Below are 20009 nucleotides of genomic sequence, written 5' to 3' on the forward strand. Positions count from 1 at the left end.
GTCAGCCATTGTTTCAACGCAAGAACACTCTTGCATCCTCATTGATAACTTGTGAGCTCGAAGCGAAGGACCCTAAATCCGGTAATTTCCCCCACCATCCGCGGTTCGCATCAATAACTTGGCTTGAAAGCAGGTTAAGGCTGCTAGAAAAAGCACCCAATTCTACACAGAGTTTGGCTGGTACAGTTCGAAGAGAGTTAAAAATTGGTGTTACAGGTGCATGAGACTTTTTGGCAGCAATGTTTGTTAACAGTAAACAGAGTGGAGTAATCAGTCATTCAATATGCTAGGGGTCAGTTGTAAGACTTTTGTGGTCTTCACGACTATCAATGTTGAGATCGCAAGAGCCAAGGTTATGTCAGGGCATGATCTCTCAGTTTTGTGTGCAAAGCAGGCCTTACATAGAGATTAGTCCTCGGTACATAAGCACCTTGTAGCTCAGGATTAGCTCAGTGGTTAATGCCGAGTGTTAGCTCAGTGGTTAACGCTGGTGCCTTTCAATCATAAGGTCCCGAGTTCGAGTCACTCCTAGATTAATGTATGTCGTCCAGTTACAGAGTTATTGACAATTGACAATTCATAATCATGGACGTTAAATATGAATGTAAGAGACTGACTTCGGTCAGCTTATGGCTTTGATAAGCCAATGATGGATTCTTCGCCGAGATCCTGCTTGCAGGAGGATCTAAAATACATACATACATATGTACATTGAAATTGGTATACCTTGGTTAAACCCAAATTTTCTAGGGTGATGTACTTGGAAACTTCTCATCTGTAATGATATTTATCTTGTTCATAGGTTATATGAGTATATGGCAGAACAATGCAGCCTTCGGACTTGCCTTTGCGAGTAGTATCTTAGTGGTGCCTATATTTGGACTAATCTTTCAATTGTGGGTGAGTTTTTAAAATTTTTTCATCGCCGTTTTCCTTAGAAATAAAGAAAAAAAAGGGAATATTAAAAAGATGATAATAAAAAGAATGTTGACATACATCATTTAGCTTGTGCTGTGATTTGTTTGTACATGAATGATGGGCAAAAAATGAGCTCTCATCTATAAGTTAATTCCTGAATATTCAGGTAATATTTAATCACCTCATACATTGGTGCCTTTGTTTTCATATATCGGTTCTTTTATTTCTTGAACCTTCAAGTACTTTGTTAGCATTCATTGTTTCATATGTGATGATAAGCCAATGCAGTTGTTTTATCTTTTGGTGTGTATTTTCTTGAACATTCAGGTAAGCAATTAAGTTTGAGCTGTAGGTGGCTCTTACAAGATAATAAACATACCGTTAGCTTTTATATCTATTTACTTTTTTATTTCTGAAAAATTCAGGTGGGTTGTTTAGTTGTTAGCATTAAACATGCATACATGATGATAGCTACTGCTTTAGTTTTCATCTATTGGTTCTTTATCTATTGAATATTCATCTTCAGGTAAGCTATTTAGCCTGTGCTGAGATTGGCTCTTACATGATAATAGCCATTGCTTTACTTTTCATCTATTGGTTCTTTATTTCTTGAATATTCATATTCAGGTAAGCTATTTAGCTTGTGCTGTGATTGGCTCTTACATGATGATAGCCACTCTGAGTTTCTTTTTTGGAGGAATTTTGCATTACATCATTCAGAATATTGTCCATCGAGCTTCAACTGAAAACTTTGGTCAAGCGGTCTTCATTCTACCCAAAAGTCCAGTTGGTAAGAACATTTTTTGTCAGTCAGCAAATTTTTGCATGTATAGGAAAATACTGTTACCAGAAATTGATTGCATTAAAAATAAAATTCTGTAAAACTTCTTAGATTAATTAATGTATCTGGCAACAATATAATGAGAGACATTACCATGGCAACTTAGCTGAAATTGACTTGTTATGCTGTGAGAGATAACATTTTCAGAATACTAATTATTATGTCAATGAACTCATGAATTCAGTTTACATTCATAGGTAAGCAAATATTCCAAATGCATCACATTTTTTTAAGGCAAATTTAATCTACTTGTAATATATGAAATGGAAAACTAAATTATGCTTCTGCAAACCATTTAAAATTATGAATTCACAATTCATGCAATAGTGACTCATTTCCGGGATTGCTGAGGTGTATGTCTGTGAAGCAGGCATGAGACTCTTCCGCGGAAACACGGATTTCCGATTATTTTTTTTTTCATTTTCGCGTTTTTTCTCGTAATTCGCGTTTTTTATTATTTTTTATTATTTTTTTGATTTAATTATTATTATTATTATTATTTTTTTTTTGCCGAACATGCTGGACTGTGAAGGGAAGGAACACCGAATTTGACCAGTGGTGGAATCAAGTAGCACAAAGCAAGCAAAAAAGCCTTTTTTTGATTCAAAAAAGCTAATGGATAAATTATACAAGCAGAAATTCCACACTTTTTTGGCGAGTTACGTGATGTGATAGATTCCATCTAGAGTCCACCATTTTGCATCTAAGCCCTCCTTACCTGACAAAAAATTTCTAAAGGGGAGGGGGACACCCCCTCCCCTTAAACCCCTCCCCCAGGACGGCGATCGATAAATTTCAGATTTTTTTCCCCCCGCTCAGTCTCATCCCTGGGTGTATGTCTGTGAAGACTTGGGTACCTTCACCCTATAATAATTAGAATTTTAAGAACAGGATATCAGTTCAGTTCAATATATATCGTGACACGCTAAATCGAACACTGACAGTAATTCATATTCATATTTTATTTATGAATATTCATCACAAGACTGTCTGCTTCAGCTAGTTTGGACAATTTCCTAATGCTAATACCTCTCTAAACTGTGCTCCAATATCATGAATTCAAAGCACTGGTAATGACAGTACAAACAGTTCCTAACCTTGATCTGATAGAAACAATGATATTCATACTGCTTGTACTGAAAATAAGAGTGCTCAGAAGTTGCACATAACACGACAGTATAGAAAAAATTGTCCCAACTGGATATCCGCGTTAAAAATGTTTACCTCTGATGACATATTCTCGCACAAATTTGTCTCAAGTCGTATAAACCTTACTGGTTCTTTGCTACTATAGAAAAAACTTGCTAATATTATAGAAAAAGTTGTCCCAACTGGGTATCCGCTTTAAAAATGTTACCTTTGATCACAAGTTGTCGCACAAATTTGTCTCAATTCGTATAAACCTTACTGGTCCTTTGCTACTATAGAAAAAATTGTCCTTTGCTAATATAGAAAAAATTGTCCCAACTGGTTATCCGCTTTAAAATTTTTACCTCTGATCACATATTTCTCGCACAAATTTGTCTCAATTGGTATAAAACCTTACTGGTCCTTTCCTCTCGACACAGACTACACTCTGATAACGCTGTGGTTCTTTCTCGTCGTCGGTGGCGTGGCCACTCAGAAATATCTCACCAGACGGGAGAGCGACTTTCCGACGTGTCCCTACAGATCTTTCAAAGAACGGAGGAGGTTACTTCGAATGAGGAGCAGGGAGGTCCCAGAAACGGTACTCACCAGCGGCACAGTCAACTCATCGGACAACGAGCGTACTCCGTTAGTCGGAGACTTGTGAGGTCATTCGAAGGTCAGAAAGAAATAGACAAATTCTCTTGTTTTATAGATATATATTTTTTGGAATTACATTTGGTCTAAAAAGAAATAGTTTTCAATAGATGCGATGCAGTCATATTTTTATAGCTTGAGAAAATTTTGCTCAAAACAAAAAAGAAGAAAAAAAGGCATTAGCCTTATGTTGTCATGAGGCTATTCAATACGCGTAACGTTTGAATTCCAAAGTACTTAAGTTCTACCAGGTATTTAGGCTGTGTTTGAGCAGTATTTTTAAGTTCCTGTAGATTTTTGCCATCCCTTGAATGTTATAATGTAAAACATTCAAACCTTCGTCTCTTCTTGGTGTCTGTACCTCGAAAAAGGAAAATCAGAGGTTAAAAAGGTTATTTTTGACAAGTTTGTAAGACGGGGCAAACACCTCTTAGCAACTTTGGGAACATATACATCCAATTCCTTCATGAATATCATATTTAGGTTGTTAAACTTGCAAGGGGCAATCGGTCAGGAAGAAATACAAAGAATTCTCTTGTTTTATAAAAAACCAAAAAAACCAAAAATTCTTTATAGACTTCTTTCTACTTTCTTGCCTCTTTGCATTAACTGTCTTCTTCAATGTAAACCGTAAGACGTGTTTTGGTATTGGAAAAGTCTTGAATTTTATTGCTTTAAAGCGTGGGAAGTTGGAACCACAAGGAAGGGTGTATCTTTGAAAATAAGTTAAATTCAAGCAACTATTCCTTGACTCAGGAACAAGATATAGATATGGGCTTTTCAAGTAACAGTAAGACATAACAGTATCTACCGAATAAAGTGTCACATTTTATGCCACTGGTATATCCCTTGAAATAAGAAGCATATTGGATATAAAAATTATTATCAGTACTGACGTTTTATTTGTTTTGGTGAAGTTATGTTAATATTTTAATTGAAATCATTATTTCATTTGATAGCATTTTAAAAATTTAACATGTTCCACTTTATGTGTATTTTCTGTGCCTTCTATTGCCAAATTTACATTTGAAAGTTAACTTTCTAATATGTGAAAAATGCAGAAGAAATCTTGGCATTGAAAATGAAATTTCAGTTTCATTTCTGAATATTCTGTTTCATTTTACTTGTATTTTAATAACAGCTCTTTGTGTTGGTTTTAATGGTTATTTTTATTAATGCTAATTGGTCTAAACTATCTTATTATAATGTAGGTCATTAGGTTTAACTAATCATGACTCATTTCTTAAATTAAGTAAAAATCACAATTTTTTGAAAATTTTCATTTGGTTTTTTACACGTGTAGGCCTACTAATATGAAAAAGTGACAGTGGAATAAAATGTTGAGGACTGAATCAAATTCACTTAATGGTCTACTTTTAAGTTGCCGGAGTCAGGGCTAATGGAGTTGATTGTTTTAATTGCTATTATCTACAACACTTCTTTCTGATGTTGATGTTACAAAATATGGTAACAGACAGTTTTTTCATTTATCTATTTTGTTCTTCAAAACTTTACATTATTCAACCCACCTTGAGAGATGCCTTATAAACACTCCTGTAGGTGTTATTTAAGTTTTAAATTTGATTCAGACAGTTGAAGAAGTAGATATGTACAATGCAAAATGATGCTTTGGGGGTGAGGGTGGGGCGGGGGGGTTCTCTTACTCGGCATAATCGGTGCGGGATGATATGTCAGATTCAATGAAAACTGATATAAATAAATTACAAATTGTTTTCATTTTCAATGGGAATGCGAGGGGAGAAGCATTGAAGGAGGTGGTGAGGGGGGGAGGGGAGGGGGGGGGGGGAGGGGGGGAGAAGGAAGACAAGATCAATGATCTATGAGTACCATGAGAGAATTGTTAATGTGAAGATGCTGGGGAGGGGAGGTGGGTTTTAAATCCACACTGGGTTAAAATTCCTTTTATGGATTGCTGTTTTTTACTGTCAAGTAAGGAGTGGGCTGAATACTCACCCCATCCCCTCACCTCCCCCTCACCAGATGTTGATTCCTTGCCAGAGGCAGAAGGAATTTATGCAATGATGATGGCATATGTGTGTGCATATGTGACACTTGCTTATAAAACAAGGTAACTCAAAAAGGTCACGGTGGATGAACTTCATGCTTGGTGGATCTATCTTATTGAGTACAAAAACCCTAAGTCCTCTATATATATATATTCAACATTGTTGTGTTGACAGATTGCACAAGCAGGAAGTGTTGTTATCAGCGTTACCAGCGACAGTTGACGAAAAATGCTAGATTTGCGAAAATAAAACCCCAGAAAACGCTAAATGGTAGTTTCCCTAACTTCTGTGTTGTTTCGAGTCAATTTAGCACAGATTCGTAGGATGAATGGTCACCGATCACAAAATAGATTTTGAATAGTTGATTTGAGTGATAGTCTGACCCAGAAAATTTGAAAAAATATGGAAATTTTCAGTAGGAAATTCCAAAGATTGGGCAAAAATACTCAAAATAAAGTTGGATGGGTCTTCAAGAAAGAATTTGGTCTGAAAAATCTGAAAAATGGTCTATTTTTGGTAAATTTAACTACTTTTAGGCAAAAAATGCTAAAATTACCAAAATTAGAAAAAAGTATGCTAGCACCCAGAAAAGACTAAAAATGCTAGATCTAGTGTAAAAACGCTAACGCTGGCAACGCTGGTTGTTATTGTCCTGAACAGGTCAAACCATGTTAAGATAATTGCAGATATTTGAGGAAAGGAAGAAATGGTACATAAAAAACATTGTATTATACTTAAACTGTATTATAATGGGTTGCCAGGGGAAAACGGTTTGCGTAGTTTTAAGATGTGAAAATTCAAACCGCCTGCATTAAAGTTAGAAAGAGACATATGCTGTAACTACAACAAGCGTTTTACTAACACTTTCAACGTATTATTTGCTTTCATCACCAAAATGTTTAAATTGTTTAAATTAACACTCAATGTCTGGAAGGAACTTTGTAAAGCAGAATCAAGAATAATACACAATTGTCTGTTTTTCAAGTTTTTCAATTCCATTTTATTGACAGACTCTACTGACATTATATGCTATTTAATCTTTGTCACAGAAATACAAAGAAACTTTTATAATGTTTTACATGCAAAAGCATTATGTTTGGTGTTATGGTTTTCTATTCTTTCTTAATAACCAGGAGCTTGACTCCAATTTAAGTATTAAATCTGATTCCATTCCATATGACACTGCACTCGTGGAGCACCACCTCCAGCCGTCTAGCAACTTAAACCTGACCGAGAGAGCAGACGCTTAAAAATGAAACAAAAAAATAATAACCTGATCTATTACCAGAGCAAGATAGGATGAGATAGGCACTGATACAACATTAAAACCAATTTTAGGAGGTTACAAAAAAGGCGAAGTTTACTAGCATTAGATAGATGAAGTTGAATGTTTCCCAAATGCTATAAAGTTTGATAGAGATGTCATGATGAATATCTTCGCTGGTCAACAGCAGTCTTTCGTATGTGACCGTAATGATTGCATTTCTTTGATCTCAAACAAACCCATGAAGGGGTAACATGAGGGGTGATGTGGCTCCTAGGAGTTAGTTTGCAAATAGTTTGTAGTAGGGGAGGAGGTAAGCTTAAAATACTTCCTTAATATCGTTGGAGTAGAGTTCATAGATATTGGAAGACCTGTGACATCATCCAGGCTTACATAATTTAGTTCATACATTAATTAATTATGAGTTATTTGCTGACCTGAAGAAACAAAGACATACATGAAAGCTAGCAGGTTTATACCGTGTTGTGCACCAGTAGGATTTCTTACACTAAAACTAACTTGTGATTCAGCTTAACAACAATACAGAGCTGCAGCTTACAGTAGTTTTAGAAAATAATCAGTACAGACCCTTTCATCATGTTTTGTGATCATTCATAAGTGGAAAATATGGGTGACCAAGTCCACAAACTTTTAGTCCAAAGAAGCTATGAAGGGTACAACTTTATTTCATTATAAAGCAGAAAAGTTGTTATAATCAAGTTCACATGATTGAAATGGAAGCACAAACTGAGACTTGCAGTAAATATGCATGTCTTAACGCTGTAGTTTGTGTCGGGTAATAGCAATTAGCAGAAGAAATGTGAGGGGGCATTCAATCTCCCCTTCTCCCTATATCCTAAGAGTAACTTTCAGCACATATCCCAATAATCTTATCTTGTACATGGATAAGGCCCACGATACTAGAATGAAAGTTGTACACTGGCATCTTGAACTTTGGATTTGATTAGGTTTCAGAAGCTAGTGACCCCCCTCCCCGCCCCCCTTCCTATTGCTCTTGAGCACTGCCCCATTGCCTGAATGAACACTACACTCCTGGTTGTATTTTTGTGGCGCCCTAAAGAAACAAAACGATAATAGTCGCACATAATTACATACTTCTTTCATGTGGCTGGACTTATCTTATTGATTTCTGATTTACCATTTGTTGTTTACCATTTTAATCTTAACACAGAAAATTTTGTGTCCCATAAATAATATTTACTTTTCTGTTGGTTTTGCTTGCAAAAACATATAATGCTACCTATCATGGATCCTGGTCAAATTTGTGTGGGCAAAAAGGAACAGAAAAATATGTTGTTTTTTCTGGTATATTATCCTCTTACTATTTTTCAGAACTTCATATTAACATGAACTTTCAGGACTTTCATCATTTTCACAAGCAAAAAAGAAAGACAAAAAACCCCTTTTAATTTCACAAAATGCCAGTTTTTGGTCTAGCAACCAGGTCATCAAATTTTTAGGAAAACTGAACCATTTCATATATTAACAACATTCTTGTCTGCTGTGTCTTGTTTCTTCACATATACAGTAGGATATCCCTTTGCCAAGAAAGTCATCTTTTTGAGGGGAAATTCTTCGCAAATTATTGCATTTCAGGGTTATAAGAAACTAACTCCGACTCTAAACTGTAAACCCGAGACGATGCTGTCGAGAAAAGAATGTAAAAGAAAAAATAGGGTAGAAATATGTAAAAGCTGTTGACTTTACAGAATGGAGAGTTAACAAAAGAAGAATGGAAGAAAGAATAAGGGCAAAAGTTTATATCACTCCAATCTCTGATGAAAGATAGATCTCCATTACGGAAAGGAGAACACTGACATAAATATTTCAAGAGAGTGAAATAAAAAAGTTAGGGATTCAAGACTGGAAAAACTACTGAATTACTGTCGCATTGTATGCTAGATTGAGCTTTTTGTCTCCACAAAGGTACACTTCAAAATAGTATTTTCTCCCACGAAAGGGGAGAGGGGGGGCGCGGGACAACGTAAAGAGAAAAACCGCCTTCCCTGGGCCAAGACAACTTCCTCCTCCTTTCTTTAGATAGAATAAGGTAACACTTGCTATGTGGAACAACTCTGACTGCTTGATGACAGCTAAAAACAGATTTACAGAAGTATTCAGCAGAATGTTATTAAAAGAGGACATACCTGTCTGTAGGTTGTGCTGCCTTCGGTATGCAGTAATTCAGTTCAAACCGCGCCACTCTTCCTATCCTCAGTAACATACCGGCACCGTAACTCCATCTAACATTTTCTTGGAGTTTTCTCAGTTGATCCGGAAAATTGGGATTATCTGCCACAAAAAAAAAAAGGAACATTGATGAGACAAAAAAGCCTTACTGCAACAAATTTATCACTCTGGAAATGAAAGGTTGGTCCTGTTACTTTTTTTTTGATAAAATGAAGTAACCACAGAAAAGAGGTTTGCTTATAAAAAGTTTGCAGTTTTGCAAAAATTTGCAAAAGTTGGGCAAGGTGCATTGTCCAACCCCGATCACAAAACTGAAATATTGTATATGCACAAAATGACAAATGATGAGATAATAACAATATATGTTAATGAAAATGAAAAAATATGATATTTAATAGAAATTTTTCAAGCAAAAGCAATTGGACAACTTTGTTCCTATCAAAATATTTCATCATACCAAACTAATTTAATACTTCCCAGTTGGAGATAGAGACCTTTAATAAAAGACAGTGCATGAGTTACGGCTGATAATAACCTGAAGAAAAGCTGTGAGAAAATGAATATAGTTTATATACTTACTACTTACCTAAGTTAACATTGCATAGATTTCCAGCATTGGCAAAGGCGTGCATTCTGAAGAGGTCACCCCATCGACCTTTCCCGGGGTTAAAGGGCAAAGGTGAATACAAATGAACACCGGCAGCCCAATAGGATTCAGCACCTAGAAAATTACCTGAAAACAAAACCATGATACTAATATTATATAAAAGAAATTACAGTATTAAACCAGTCAATGCTTGGTGAGAAGGTCAAGTTAGGTTTAATTAGAAAAAGAAGGTTATATATTTGTATTCTGGAAGGTAGAATATGCATGTCCTGGAAGGGCTACCCTTCACCTAGCATGGTCCTATGGTCCAATGGTACTACCATATACTACCACTGATTTGTGGTCCAATGCCCCTATACTTTCCACTGTCCTATGGTCCAATGACACTACCATATACCAACCACATTCCCATGGCCCAATGAGCCTACCCTATGCGTACCACTGTCATATGTTCAAATGCCCCTACAGTATGGTTGAGCTAGGCGTGAATTTATCAGACTAAGTAGGAATATTCCAAGAGAAGAAAGTCACCCGCTTCATGCAGAACTGAAATCACTGTGTCGACACACTAGCTATAATCTCAGGAATGGTGCATTGACACCAACGTATAGAGTGCAAGTTTTCAGAAACTCGTTTGTATACAGATCATCTGTTTTTATTCAACATGACGCTTTAAATGACTTGATTTGATGTAATTTGTATCGTTTCCACAATTTTTATTCCCTAATTTGGTTACTGTTTCCTAACTTTTATACATTTTATGAATGCACATAACAGAATCTCTTAGAATCTCTGTTATAATCCTTTTAATCTTTCAACCTTATAATCCTCCATCTTATTTCTTATTTGTTCATGCTTTCATGATTGTACATTTTTACGTCTTTTATGTATCATTATTATGTGTCCTATTTATAAATTTTGTAATTTATACTGGAATAAAGAAATTGAAATTGGAGAGTGTGGGGTCATCTTTAGGAAACGTTTCTGGCTACAACTATCGATATTCACAAAAACTTGACCATCTCAAAGATGGCTTGATTTATACTCACTATGTCCCAGAATAGATACTGATTAAGCTGCAACTCTCCTTCTCCTTTCACGAATTTGACGTCCCCGCCGGTGTAACCTGCAAACTCTTGGCTGAGCTTGACCAGGTAACCCCTCGATGGGCAAACAGGCTCGTCTCTCGTATCCCGAGCGAAAATATGCTGAAGAGGGGACAAGTTATAAAAATAAATGGAAAAATGGAATCCTTCACTTCAAGCTTGATCTATTGTACAGGAAGAAGTAAATAAGGCGGTTGCATTCCATTGCTAAACTTTTCAATGAATATCCTAGGGGTACTTCTCACTAGATTGTTTGTCTAAGCTGAGGTGAAATTTGGAGGTTTCCATGACCAGGGGGGCAAAGTGACCCCAGATTCACAGGCTCTATGGACATTGGGGTTTGGCTTAAACCACTCAAAGGGTCATGACCTCTTACTTTATCAAATCCTGGATCCGCACCCGGTTTAGTTGTGTCGAGTAACAGAGATTAATGTTTAACCTACAGATGCTACGGAATGTGACACTTCGTCCCAAAGTTTACGTTTAGTGAGTTAAGCCAAGCCAGCGATAGCTTACCTTTAGCGACGACTTCAGCGAATGTCCGCACTGCTCTCTCACGGGAAACGATGATGCCCTGGTCAAACAGGATAACTCCCTCCAGACTCCTTCCCATCTCAGGGATTGCAGTCCGAGAGGACCGGGAAACTGTGGCAAGGGTAGGAAGGAAGAAGAATTGTTAAAAGAAAAATGGTGAAAAAATGAAATATTATTCAAGAATCCCTTATTGTTTAAGAATCTGCACATTGCTCTCATCTCAAGCACAGTCACCTCACCCCTTCCCCTTCCCCAGCCACATGTCCTCCCTCTTGCATCATCGCTGTAATATGATACATTTTACTCTCTACAATGTACTGTACCATCAAATTCTTTGTCATACGACGTCATCCCAGTGAAAGTTATGTCTCTTGTTAATAATAATAATAATAATTATAATTAGTTAATAATAATTAACAGATCTTATATAGCGCAAGTTACAATAAAGTCTCGCCGAGCTGTACTTAACCCTGGTCATTGGTAACTTGTCACACCTACACACCAAAGTGTACGCAATTCAAACAATCTCTCCTGGGGCACCACAGTGCACCACAACCACGTGTCCCCTGGGGGACTTTCCATAGGGTGCAGCCACAAACCGGCGCACGCAACTATACTTACAAGTCACCTCGAAAGTCCCCATTTATACACCTGGGTGAAGAGAGGCAATAGAGATAAAGGGATTGCCCAAGGACACAACGCAATGATCTGGCCAGGGCTCGAACCTGTAATGCTTAGATCACACGTCCACTGCCTTAACCACTTGACCACATTGCCATCTGTTATATTACTTACAGTGTAGTCCACGTAAGCACCGCGTCCGATTTCACGGAAGGAGCTGAGGAGGTACTCGCCGGACGATTTGAAACCTTGTACTGTTAATCTGAAAAGCGGTAATTGATAGCAGAGTGTTCAAATTAAGATAACCGATTTTTTTTTTATTATCGTGTACGGATGCATAGACTACGTGACAAGCAGGAATCATTTGTTGAAATATTGTCAAGAACTGGATTGCCTGAAACTTGGACTGTCATCCCTTCACAATTCAGATGGAAAAAAAAACTCCCTTAAAATAAAATTCAGACATTGTATGAAAAGGTGAAAAACAAGAATACGAGGGCAAGAAAAGGCAGGGTCAGAGGGTCCGGTTGACCTGGTAACATTCTTTCATAAATGGAGTTCGAGCAAAACGTTTAAAATGAAATGTCCTAGTTTTTGCTCTTCTGCTTGGATTAACTGTCATAACAGGAACAATATCACACCTTGTGTCCAGGGCAAATTTGTCACGGTTTGGAATATTTTGATGTTGGTGTTGTTTGTATACTAGGTCTGATGAGATGAGGGGGGGGGGGGGGGTAAGGAGGGGCTTACTGCCCTAGGGCCCCGGTCAAATGGCACAAGAAAATATGGCAGGGAAACCAGGAAGTATGGGCTGAAGAGTAGTAATCTCTCATTTTTATATATGGGCATGATCTGGACTCTCCATACCTCTGATGTGCATGGTTCAATCATTTTCTGGATGGAGAGCACTTGGTTCCCCCAAGAGAAGCAACTTTTAATTTCTTCTCCTTATTAAATACTGTATATATACCCAGGGATGTGCTCAGGATTTCCTGAGTGCCGGGTATACTGGGGGGGGGGTCTAAGGGGAGGGGGGTGTTTCGATTTTTGAAGGTGCTCAGATGCCAAATGCTGGCACTTGTGTAACTTTTTAAGCACATACACAAGTACTAGTTTTGCTAATAATTTACATTTTTTTTAGTGAAATATATTACGTACCTAGTAAAAGTTATTAGTTTGTTTCAAAGGGATTTTACAAGGGACTGATTGAGAGCCGTAAGTAATGATCTCGCATGCGTAACTGATGCATTATTAGTCTGTATTTGGCATAGGCTAGGCCCAATTTATGTTGAATATATTGTTAGGAATGTCGGGATTTTAGATGAAAATAGTGCTGGGCGGGATTCACGATTTTTAAGACAGTGCTGGGCAGTAATTTTAGTGGTGGGCGGGGCCGCCCAGCGTGGGCACATCCCTGTATACCTCCACCTCCTCTACCCTATAAAAACCAAAATTTCATTACTACGTATGTATTGTTTTATGGAGAGAAAATAGAGATTAAAACTCACCTTTTGGATAGTTCGTTGAATATCGGTTTGGAGAAAGTAAGATTGTACCCTGTGCTTTGTCTTGAACCCCTAGAGTACTCAAGTGACAGCCTTTCAGCCCTGCCAAAAACATTGCCTACTTTTCCTCCAAGCACCTGAAAATGATATTTGGAAGAAAGGTAACGATTAAAGCGACTGGTTGACAATTGCATTATACCAAATAGTACTCAGAAGATGTTCAATTGTTCGAACTAAGATAACCTCTTCTGTTTTGTTTTCTACTTTCCCAATTCAAGGTTAACAATTGATGAAAATGTTTTGATTTTCAACATCTGAATACTCATATACAAAAGAATAGAAAAGGATTAAGTTATATATAAAAAAAGCTTTTATTTATTAAAATACATGACAAATTGATATTAACAAGCTGAAAAGGTTTCAAAATCTAAGCCTCGCATATCTTTTCAAAACTTGTCCGTTTTTTGTTATCTATATAGGTATAGATTGAGATATCAGAAATCACAATCCGAGTGGCACATTCAAATTTATTATGCAAAACTGCAAAAGTCGTTATTAAAATCAATTTCCTATCTGATGACAAGCAAAATCAAACTACGAGTACTTTATAACTTGAATACATTGAACATTAGACACAGCCTGTCATGAATATGCAGGTATTTTGCGACCTATATTTGTTTTCAAATTACTATGCTGTTGTTCAAGTCTACCATCTTCTAACCCAACCCCCCCTACCCTTCCTAGCCCCTACCTCCACCTTAGGGAGAAATAAACAGTGAACAGATGACAAAATACTGTTACAGTTTATAGGATATTCCAACATCTGTTGCCTAAGATACACTCTATGACTGCTTTTCTAGCACATAGTTTTTGTTCTAACTACATAGTGAACGTTGTCTCAGTCTTTGACAACCTGAGGGATCACCTGCTGACTAGGAGCGACAGTCAAAGAACAGTCCAGCAGGTGATCTAGCAGATGGAGAGGCAGGTGGAGATGGTGGGAGGCATCAAGCTGCTCTTCACCAAACCAAAGACTGTGAGTAATAAATTGATACATTACCGAAAAGAGGTAAGTAAAATTGTGGGATCGTGTTACAAGTAAGTCTGTGGCACTGTGCTACTTTGTCATCCTATATAATTCAATGTTTCTAGATGCCTGTAGTTACAAACCGTCGATGCGTTTGCTTTATTCCTAAAAGATCATATTGTGTCATGGGTTGGAGGATATTTACCAAGCTTCCTTCATTATTGCCGATGGCGGTGTGAGCACTGGCCGAGTAACGCCTTCCTTCCTTCACCTTAAAGATGACGTCCAGACCATCTTTGCCAACCCCAGGACCTGGTAAGACGGTACAAAAAGTTAAAGGAGATGGCACCACATTTAGAGCTTTTTCCTAAGCAGAGGAAGTTGTTGTTTATCAAGTAAAGGTCAACGAAGAGAATCAACCAGAAAATTTCCAATATTTCTTTTTATGAAATAGGTAAATGAGTTTTTAAATCAGTTTTCCAATTTTCATTTTACTGCACTTATATAATTATATATTGAAAGCCAAATTTTCATGAAACCCATTTCATGTCACTTTTTGGGTTGGACTGAATGATACTGTGGTGTGATCCTTGGTTACACTGTGGCCAGAGCCGTATATAGAGAGAGTTTGGCCAACCATGTAACCGATTTGGATTGGTCGAGAGGGAAAACGCCCACACAGGGTGGTAAAATAGGTCCACTTGAAAACTTTATAGCAGACGACACGCATACTCACAGTGTATAGACTATCGTTTGTGTACACGAAAAAAGTACGAAATTATGAAAGAAATGGTGCTGGGGATGCTGCGATCGGTCAGAACATGGATATTGTTGTTTGATTATCCGACTGACCATAAAAGAAGAGGAATTTTTTGGAAGTAGAAAGAACAAGATGGAGATCTAATGAAAAAAAGTCTGTGTAGCCTAGGCCCATACTAGCCATAGGCCCTAGTGTAATACGAGTAATGTACAAGCAATGCGAGAATTTTACGTTCAGACTGGTTTCTGTAATTACATGCATGGCTATTCTCTCTCGTTTTACGATCCACAAATTCGATTTCATTATGCCAGCTCTCCTAATCATAGGCATGGCAGTTTCAGTCGCACATACAGTTATCCTAATTCCTAGTTATTGTATGCCTAGGCTATGCCTAGCCTAAAAAAGTATCACTTTTAGTTTAATGTAAAAGGGTGGGCTAGCCTCTAGGCATCACGTAAAGCCCTAATCCTTAGTTAAGCCCGAAGCATAAGTTAAGCCTGGGCTTAGTTAGACCTGGACCATTCTTGCTATAACTACAACTGTTATAGCACATTACATAATATGGCACAGTATAAGGCCCAATTAAACTAGGTCTAAGGAAAACAAAGTAGCCTAGGCCTAAACTAGTTAGGCTAGGTCTATACTCATTGGCAACTTATGGGTTGTGTACACATACAGGCCTAATTATATAGACCCTTTTAGTATGCCATAAACAAGTGCCCAAATGGTTAAATGATCTTGGTTTGTGTTAATTGTCAGCATTGGCCTAGCCTTTTTAGGCTAACATGAATTCAGCCTAATTTTTTCTTCTTCAAAAGTATAGCCTAGGCCTTGGTTTAATTTGGATGCAGTCAACTATCATTTATCAAAGTTGCATCAGTACCTCCTTATTCCCTTAATTGACACCCACATTGACGACTGAAGTTAAAAAAATCTTTTTAAATTATCTTTAGACAGTAAATTTTAACTCCCTGAATTTCAGGACTTTTTTTACAAATCAAAGGTGACATGTGCTCTGAAGAAAAACTCCTAACATAAAAAGCCACAGTTAGCAGACTGTGATAATGACAAACCTGGTGAGTGACTACTAGACTGAAATCCAGTTCCTGCAACCACAGCAATAAAGTCTTTGTTTTAATCAATGCACTTGTGTGTTTGAAACTTTCAAATGGACACTCAATGGCAGTTGGTTAAGATATAAGGTTTTACCTTCATCATGGAGAGTTGAAGGGAATCTGCCTCATCATCTGAATAATGGAATCTAGGATAGCAACAAATCATGATCGGATAATGATTTTGAGCAAGTAAATATCTGGCAATTTGAAAGTTTGTATTATTTTTTTACATATTATTTAAGCTGTTTAGCTCACACACAAGCAAATGATCAAGTGACAACAACCGATGCAGTATATTTAAAGGTATTGAAGACTTGCCCTAAACCGCATGCCGCGCTCTGAAAAAGTTTACTTTCCGTTGCTTGCAAGTGAAGTTTTTTTTGTGTCGCTACAAAATGCAGACAGTAATGAAACCTGATACCTTGTTATCTTTTATCTAGACCTGAGATGTCCATGCTGCTATGTGCACTGTGTTGTGGGTATTGACTGTGATGTTTGTATTGACTGTACACTAATGTCTATTTACAGATGGTAGCAAGCTGTATGTGTATTTTCTGGGATCAATGGTGGTCTCTAACACTTCTGTTACACCGCATTCGAAACTAGGTCCGATAACCGGCATGAGACGTTTCTTTGTGCGGGAGTCTCCACACCCTTTAAGGAGAAGTATTTATATCCCATTAATAGAGAAAGAATTATGTTTCAATTGGTAGCATGCAACTTAAAATTTTGCAAACATTAGATACAATCAAACAATAACAAGGTTCATTTACAAGGTAATCCACTGCCCTTTATTTCACATTAGTCTGTGACATCAGAAGGTCACAGCTTTCAATAATTATACAAACAAATTCCCTTGATGGGTGCTTCGTTAGATTCCTGCAATTTTCAAGTTTATCAATGTAATAAGTTCTGAATGTGGCAATGTGGAGAAGCTTTGGGATAATCTGTGGATAAGACTGCCAGACTATCAACAAGATTTCACATCCATGCAACTCCAACTGCTTCCTTCACCTCCTTGCAGATGTACCACATGTCCAAAAAAAAGTCAGCATTGGTTAATGTAATTAAAATCTGGCTTCCTCCTGAGCTGGCAAATACACATGAATTGTCAAGTACAGAGGTCAGTGTGAAACCACTGAAAGATCTTCTCAGCTTTCAAGAAAACAAAGACTTGAAGCCAAATTGACAGAGGCCACACTGATACCATTCCACTCTCATAAGATGAAGGTATCACACACACTTCATTTTGCTTCTGCGATGCAGTGCCTGGTAGACTGTGAGGGTCACCCAATGGATGTTTTAACAACTGCCTGGTTTATAGAGCTCTGCAACAGATAATTCATCCTAATGTCTAGTCGTCATCCTGTCATGGCCTTGAGCAAGTTGAACCCACTTCAACACAAAGCAGCTATTGAATTCTTGTCTAGGTACTGTCAAATCCACATCACCATCATTGCTGGTTCCAGCTACACTGACCATGATAAAAGAGTACAATGAGGGTTTTTTAATTCACCCAACAGAGCTTGCATTCCAGTACCTTTGGGCAGCTGAAAAGATATTCAGAAATTGTTATATATGAGTGTGTTTGTATGCATGCGTACGTGTGATTTTCTTGCTTTACAGAACAGCCCATTTTGATAAGCTATGTAACGTGGAAACCTGCCAATCATATGTTTGAAATAGGACAGGCTGAAACGATTCTTAAATGAAAAGCTTAACGACTTCTTGCATTTTTATACATCACTGTTCAGGTAAGGCCAGTCAGGGCAGTATGAAGAATAAGTAACAATTAATAATTATCATTATGGCCATTTGCTGTCTGCATAATAACAAACTGAATGATGTCATCAGCCCTGTGCTCAGTTGACAACACTGACAAGTAGGCACACTATGTCAGTGTGATCCATGAAACCTTATTAAGGACATGACCATATAGTATATATGTTAATGGAAAATACATAAGCTACAACATACACCAGTATTCAGTTGTTGCAGGTTTTTTTTTTTCTCGACAGACTCATTCAATCTGTTGCACCTAGTACTACATTCCTGAGAAATTAACACCACAATATCAGTCTTAGGTTTGCCCACAGACTCCCAACTATTGCTAACTCCTACACTCAAGTATATAGTTTAGTTTAGTAGAAAAAAAGACCAGGAGAGACATTCAAGTCCCCATTAAGGACCCTAAGGCTATATGAGAGGAATAAAACTGCGGACATCAAATGTCATACCCAATTACAATGCTTAATGTACTCATCCAAAGTATTCTTAAACCCATTCACACTACTTGCAATTCAACCTTCTCAGGCAAACCATTCCATCCATTCACAACCCTTGTATAAGTTGTATTAGACTTTAGAGAAAAAGTTATGCCGAATATTAATCCTACTATGTAACTTTTGGAGTTTAATACAATGACCTCTGGTACAACTACTTTTGGCAAACCTGAAAAGATCAGTGAAGCATAAATTGTCATTTTATGTGTAGGCCTACTTTATTTAATTGAAGGATCTATTAATGTAGGCCTGATGCTATAGTTGTGCGTCTGTAATCTAGCCTAGCCAGGACTGTGATGTGTGCTTTTCGTTTGTATAACTAAAGTAGGACTAGTAGTATGAGGCGTAAAATAAAACAAGTGTAATGACAGGTTTTCAGCTAGTTTTCTATGCATTTCAAGTGTGAAGATAAACGTAAATGTGATTAACTAACGCATACTCTAATTCATTACCTGATATCCATTTTGTTCCTCGTATGCCTGTCAAAATCTGACATTCTGAGTCGCTTCGTTTGTTCGCAACGAGCACAGTGTGCAAAGCTGCTATATATTGTGTGTGGTGTTTTTCGTGTTTCGCGCAACTGGTAACGACAACTGGACCTATTTTGATGCCCATGGTTTGCGTGTGACGTCACAAGTCGCCAGTTGGCCAAACTCTCTCTATATACGGCTCTGACTGTGGCTTCTGACTAGCACCCCCAAGCAAAGAAATGGCTCTATAGGGATCACCACCGACCAAAGGGCTGGATGGCTCAGTGGGTAGAGCGACAGGCTTGTAACACAGAGGTCACTGGTTCGAATCCTGTTCTAGCCATATATTTCTAAGCTCTTTTCCTATATTTGTTTCAGCTAGTTTCTCACTGCTAAAACACAAAACCGACAGATATTTTGTGCAAAACTGCCCTCCAAGATATGTTGATACGAGACAAAAATTCTGTCTGGGCCTCTCTGCTAAATTGAATCTCTGTCTTCTGATGTATGAGATGATATAGTACGCTCACCTTTGCTTGTATCAATAAGAAGAAAATGTTCACCCGATTCTCCTTGTCGTCACGATAACTAACGTGGTTCTTGCTAATGGTGATCCACGATAGTTATCGTGCTGTGTTATAACTTCATCACACATGTTATGAATTTCACGATAACTATCGTGGACCCTTACAAGCCATTCAAGGAGACTTTTGATAGTCGGATATTACAGAAAGCGACTGGGATGCTCACTCTAAAGTATTGACAATTAACATTTAACATTGCGAAATCCACTTACTTTTGAAGGTCTCACTGAACTAAATTGTTTGACCAGCGGCGCATAAGATTCAACCCTAAGCTAGGGTTGACTGACAAAGCAGGCCAGTGTAACCGTTTTTAGAAGTGATTGTCAGTTAGTGAGCAATTTGTGATTTCGGT

At 37.6% G+C, this 20009-nt stretch overlaps 3 protein-coding genes across 5 annotated transcripts in view; 1 reads left to right on the top strand and 2 right to left on the bottom strand.

Moving 5' to 3' along the window:
- The window catches only part of LOC139969586 (transmembrane 7 superfamily member 3-like), a 123188-nt gene that overhangs the window by 7059 nt on the left and 96120 nt on the right, over positions 1–20009 (top strand). For 2 of the 3 annotated variants that reach the window (XM_071974687.1, XM_071974688.1), the window contains exons 8-10: positions 803–900; positions 1546–1708; positions 3328–5647. In XM_071974687.1, the coding sequence (XP_071830788.1) occupies positions 803–900; positions 1546–1708; positions 3328–3554 (488 nt within the window). In that variant the 3' untranslated portion in view covers positions 3555–5647. Of the gene's footprint in view, positions 1–802; positions 901–1545; positions 1709–3327; positions 5648–20009 lie in introns of those variants that run through there. The other variant, XR_011793769.1, reaches the window with a different exon arrangement.
- Positions 6360–20009, bottom strand: part of LOC139970217 (sorting and assembly machinery component 50 homolog A-like) — a 122322-nt gene continuing 108672 nt past the window's right edge. Inside the window, exon 12 of the mRNA XM_071975855.1 lies at positions 6360–8425. The gene's annotated coding sequence lies outside the window, so the exon portion shown is untranslated. The remainder of the gene's footprint in view (positions 8426–20009) is intronic.
- Positions 6360–20009, bottom strand: part of LOC139970216 (sorting and assembly machinery component 50 homolog) — an 83851-nt gene continuing 70201 nt past the window's right edge. Inside the window, exons 4-11 of the mRNA XM_071975854.1 lie at positions 14652–14758; positions 13423–13556; positions 12089–12176; positions 11276–11404; positions 10673–10861; positions 9633–9813; positions 9004–9148; positions 6360–8500 (exon numbers count right to left, since the gene is read on the bottom strand). Of these exons, the coding sequence (XP_071831955.1) occupies positions 8455–8500; positions 9004–9148; positions 9633–9813; positions 10673–10861; positions 11276–11404; positions 12089–12176; positions 13423–13556; positions 14652–14758 (1019 nt within the window). The 3' untranslated portion in view covers positions 6360–8454. The remainder of the gene's footprint in view (positions 8501–9003; positions 9149–9632; positions 9814–10672; positions 10862–11275; positions 11405–12088; positions 12177–13422; positions 13557–14651; positions 14759–20009) is intronic.

The sequence above is a fragment of the Apostichopus japonicus genome, chromosome 7, assembly GCF_037975245.1.
Source record: "Apostichopus japonicus isolate 1M-3 chromosome 7, ASM3797524v1, whole genome shotgun sequence".
In the NCBI taxonomy this organism is placed as follows: domain Eukaryota; kingdom Metazoa; phylum Echinodermata; class Holothuroidea; order Aspidochirotida; family Stichopodidae; genus Apostichopus; species Apostichopus japonicus.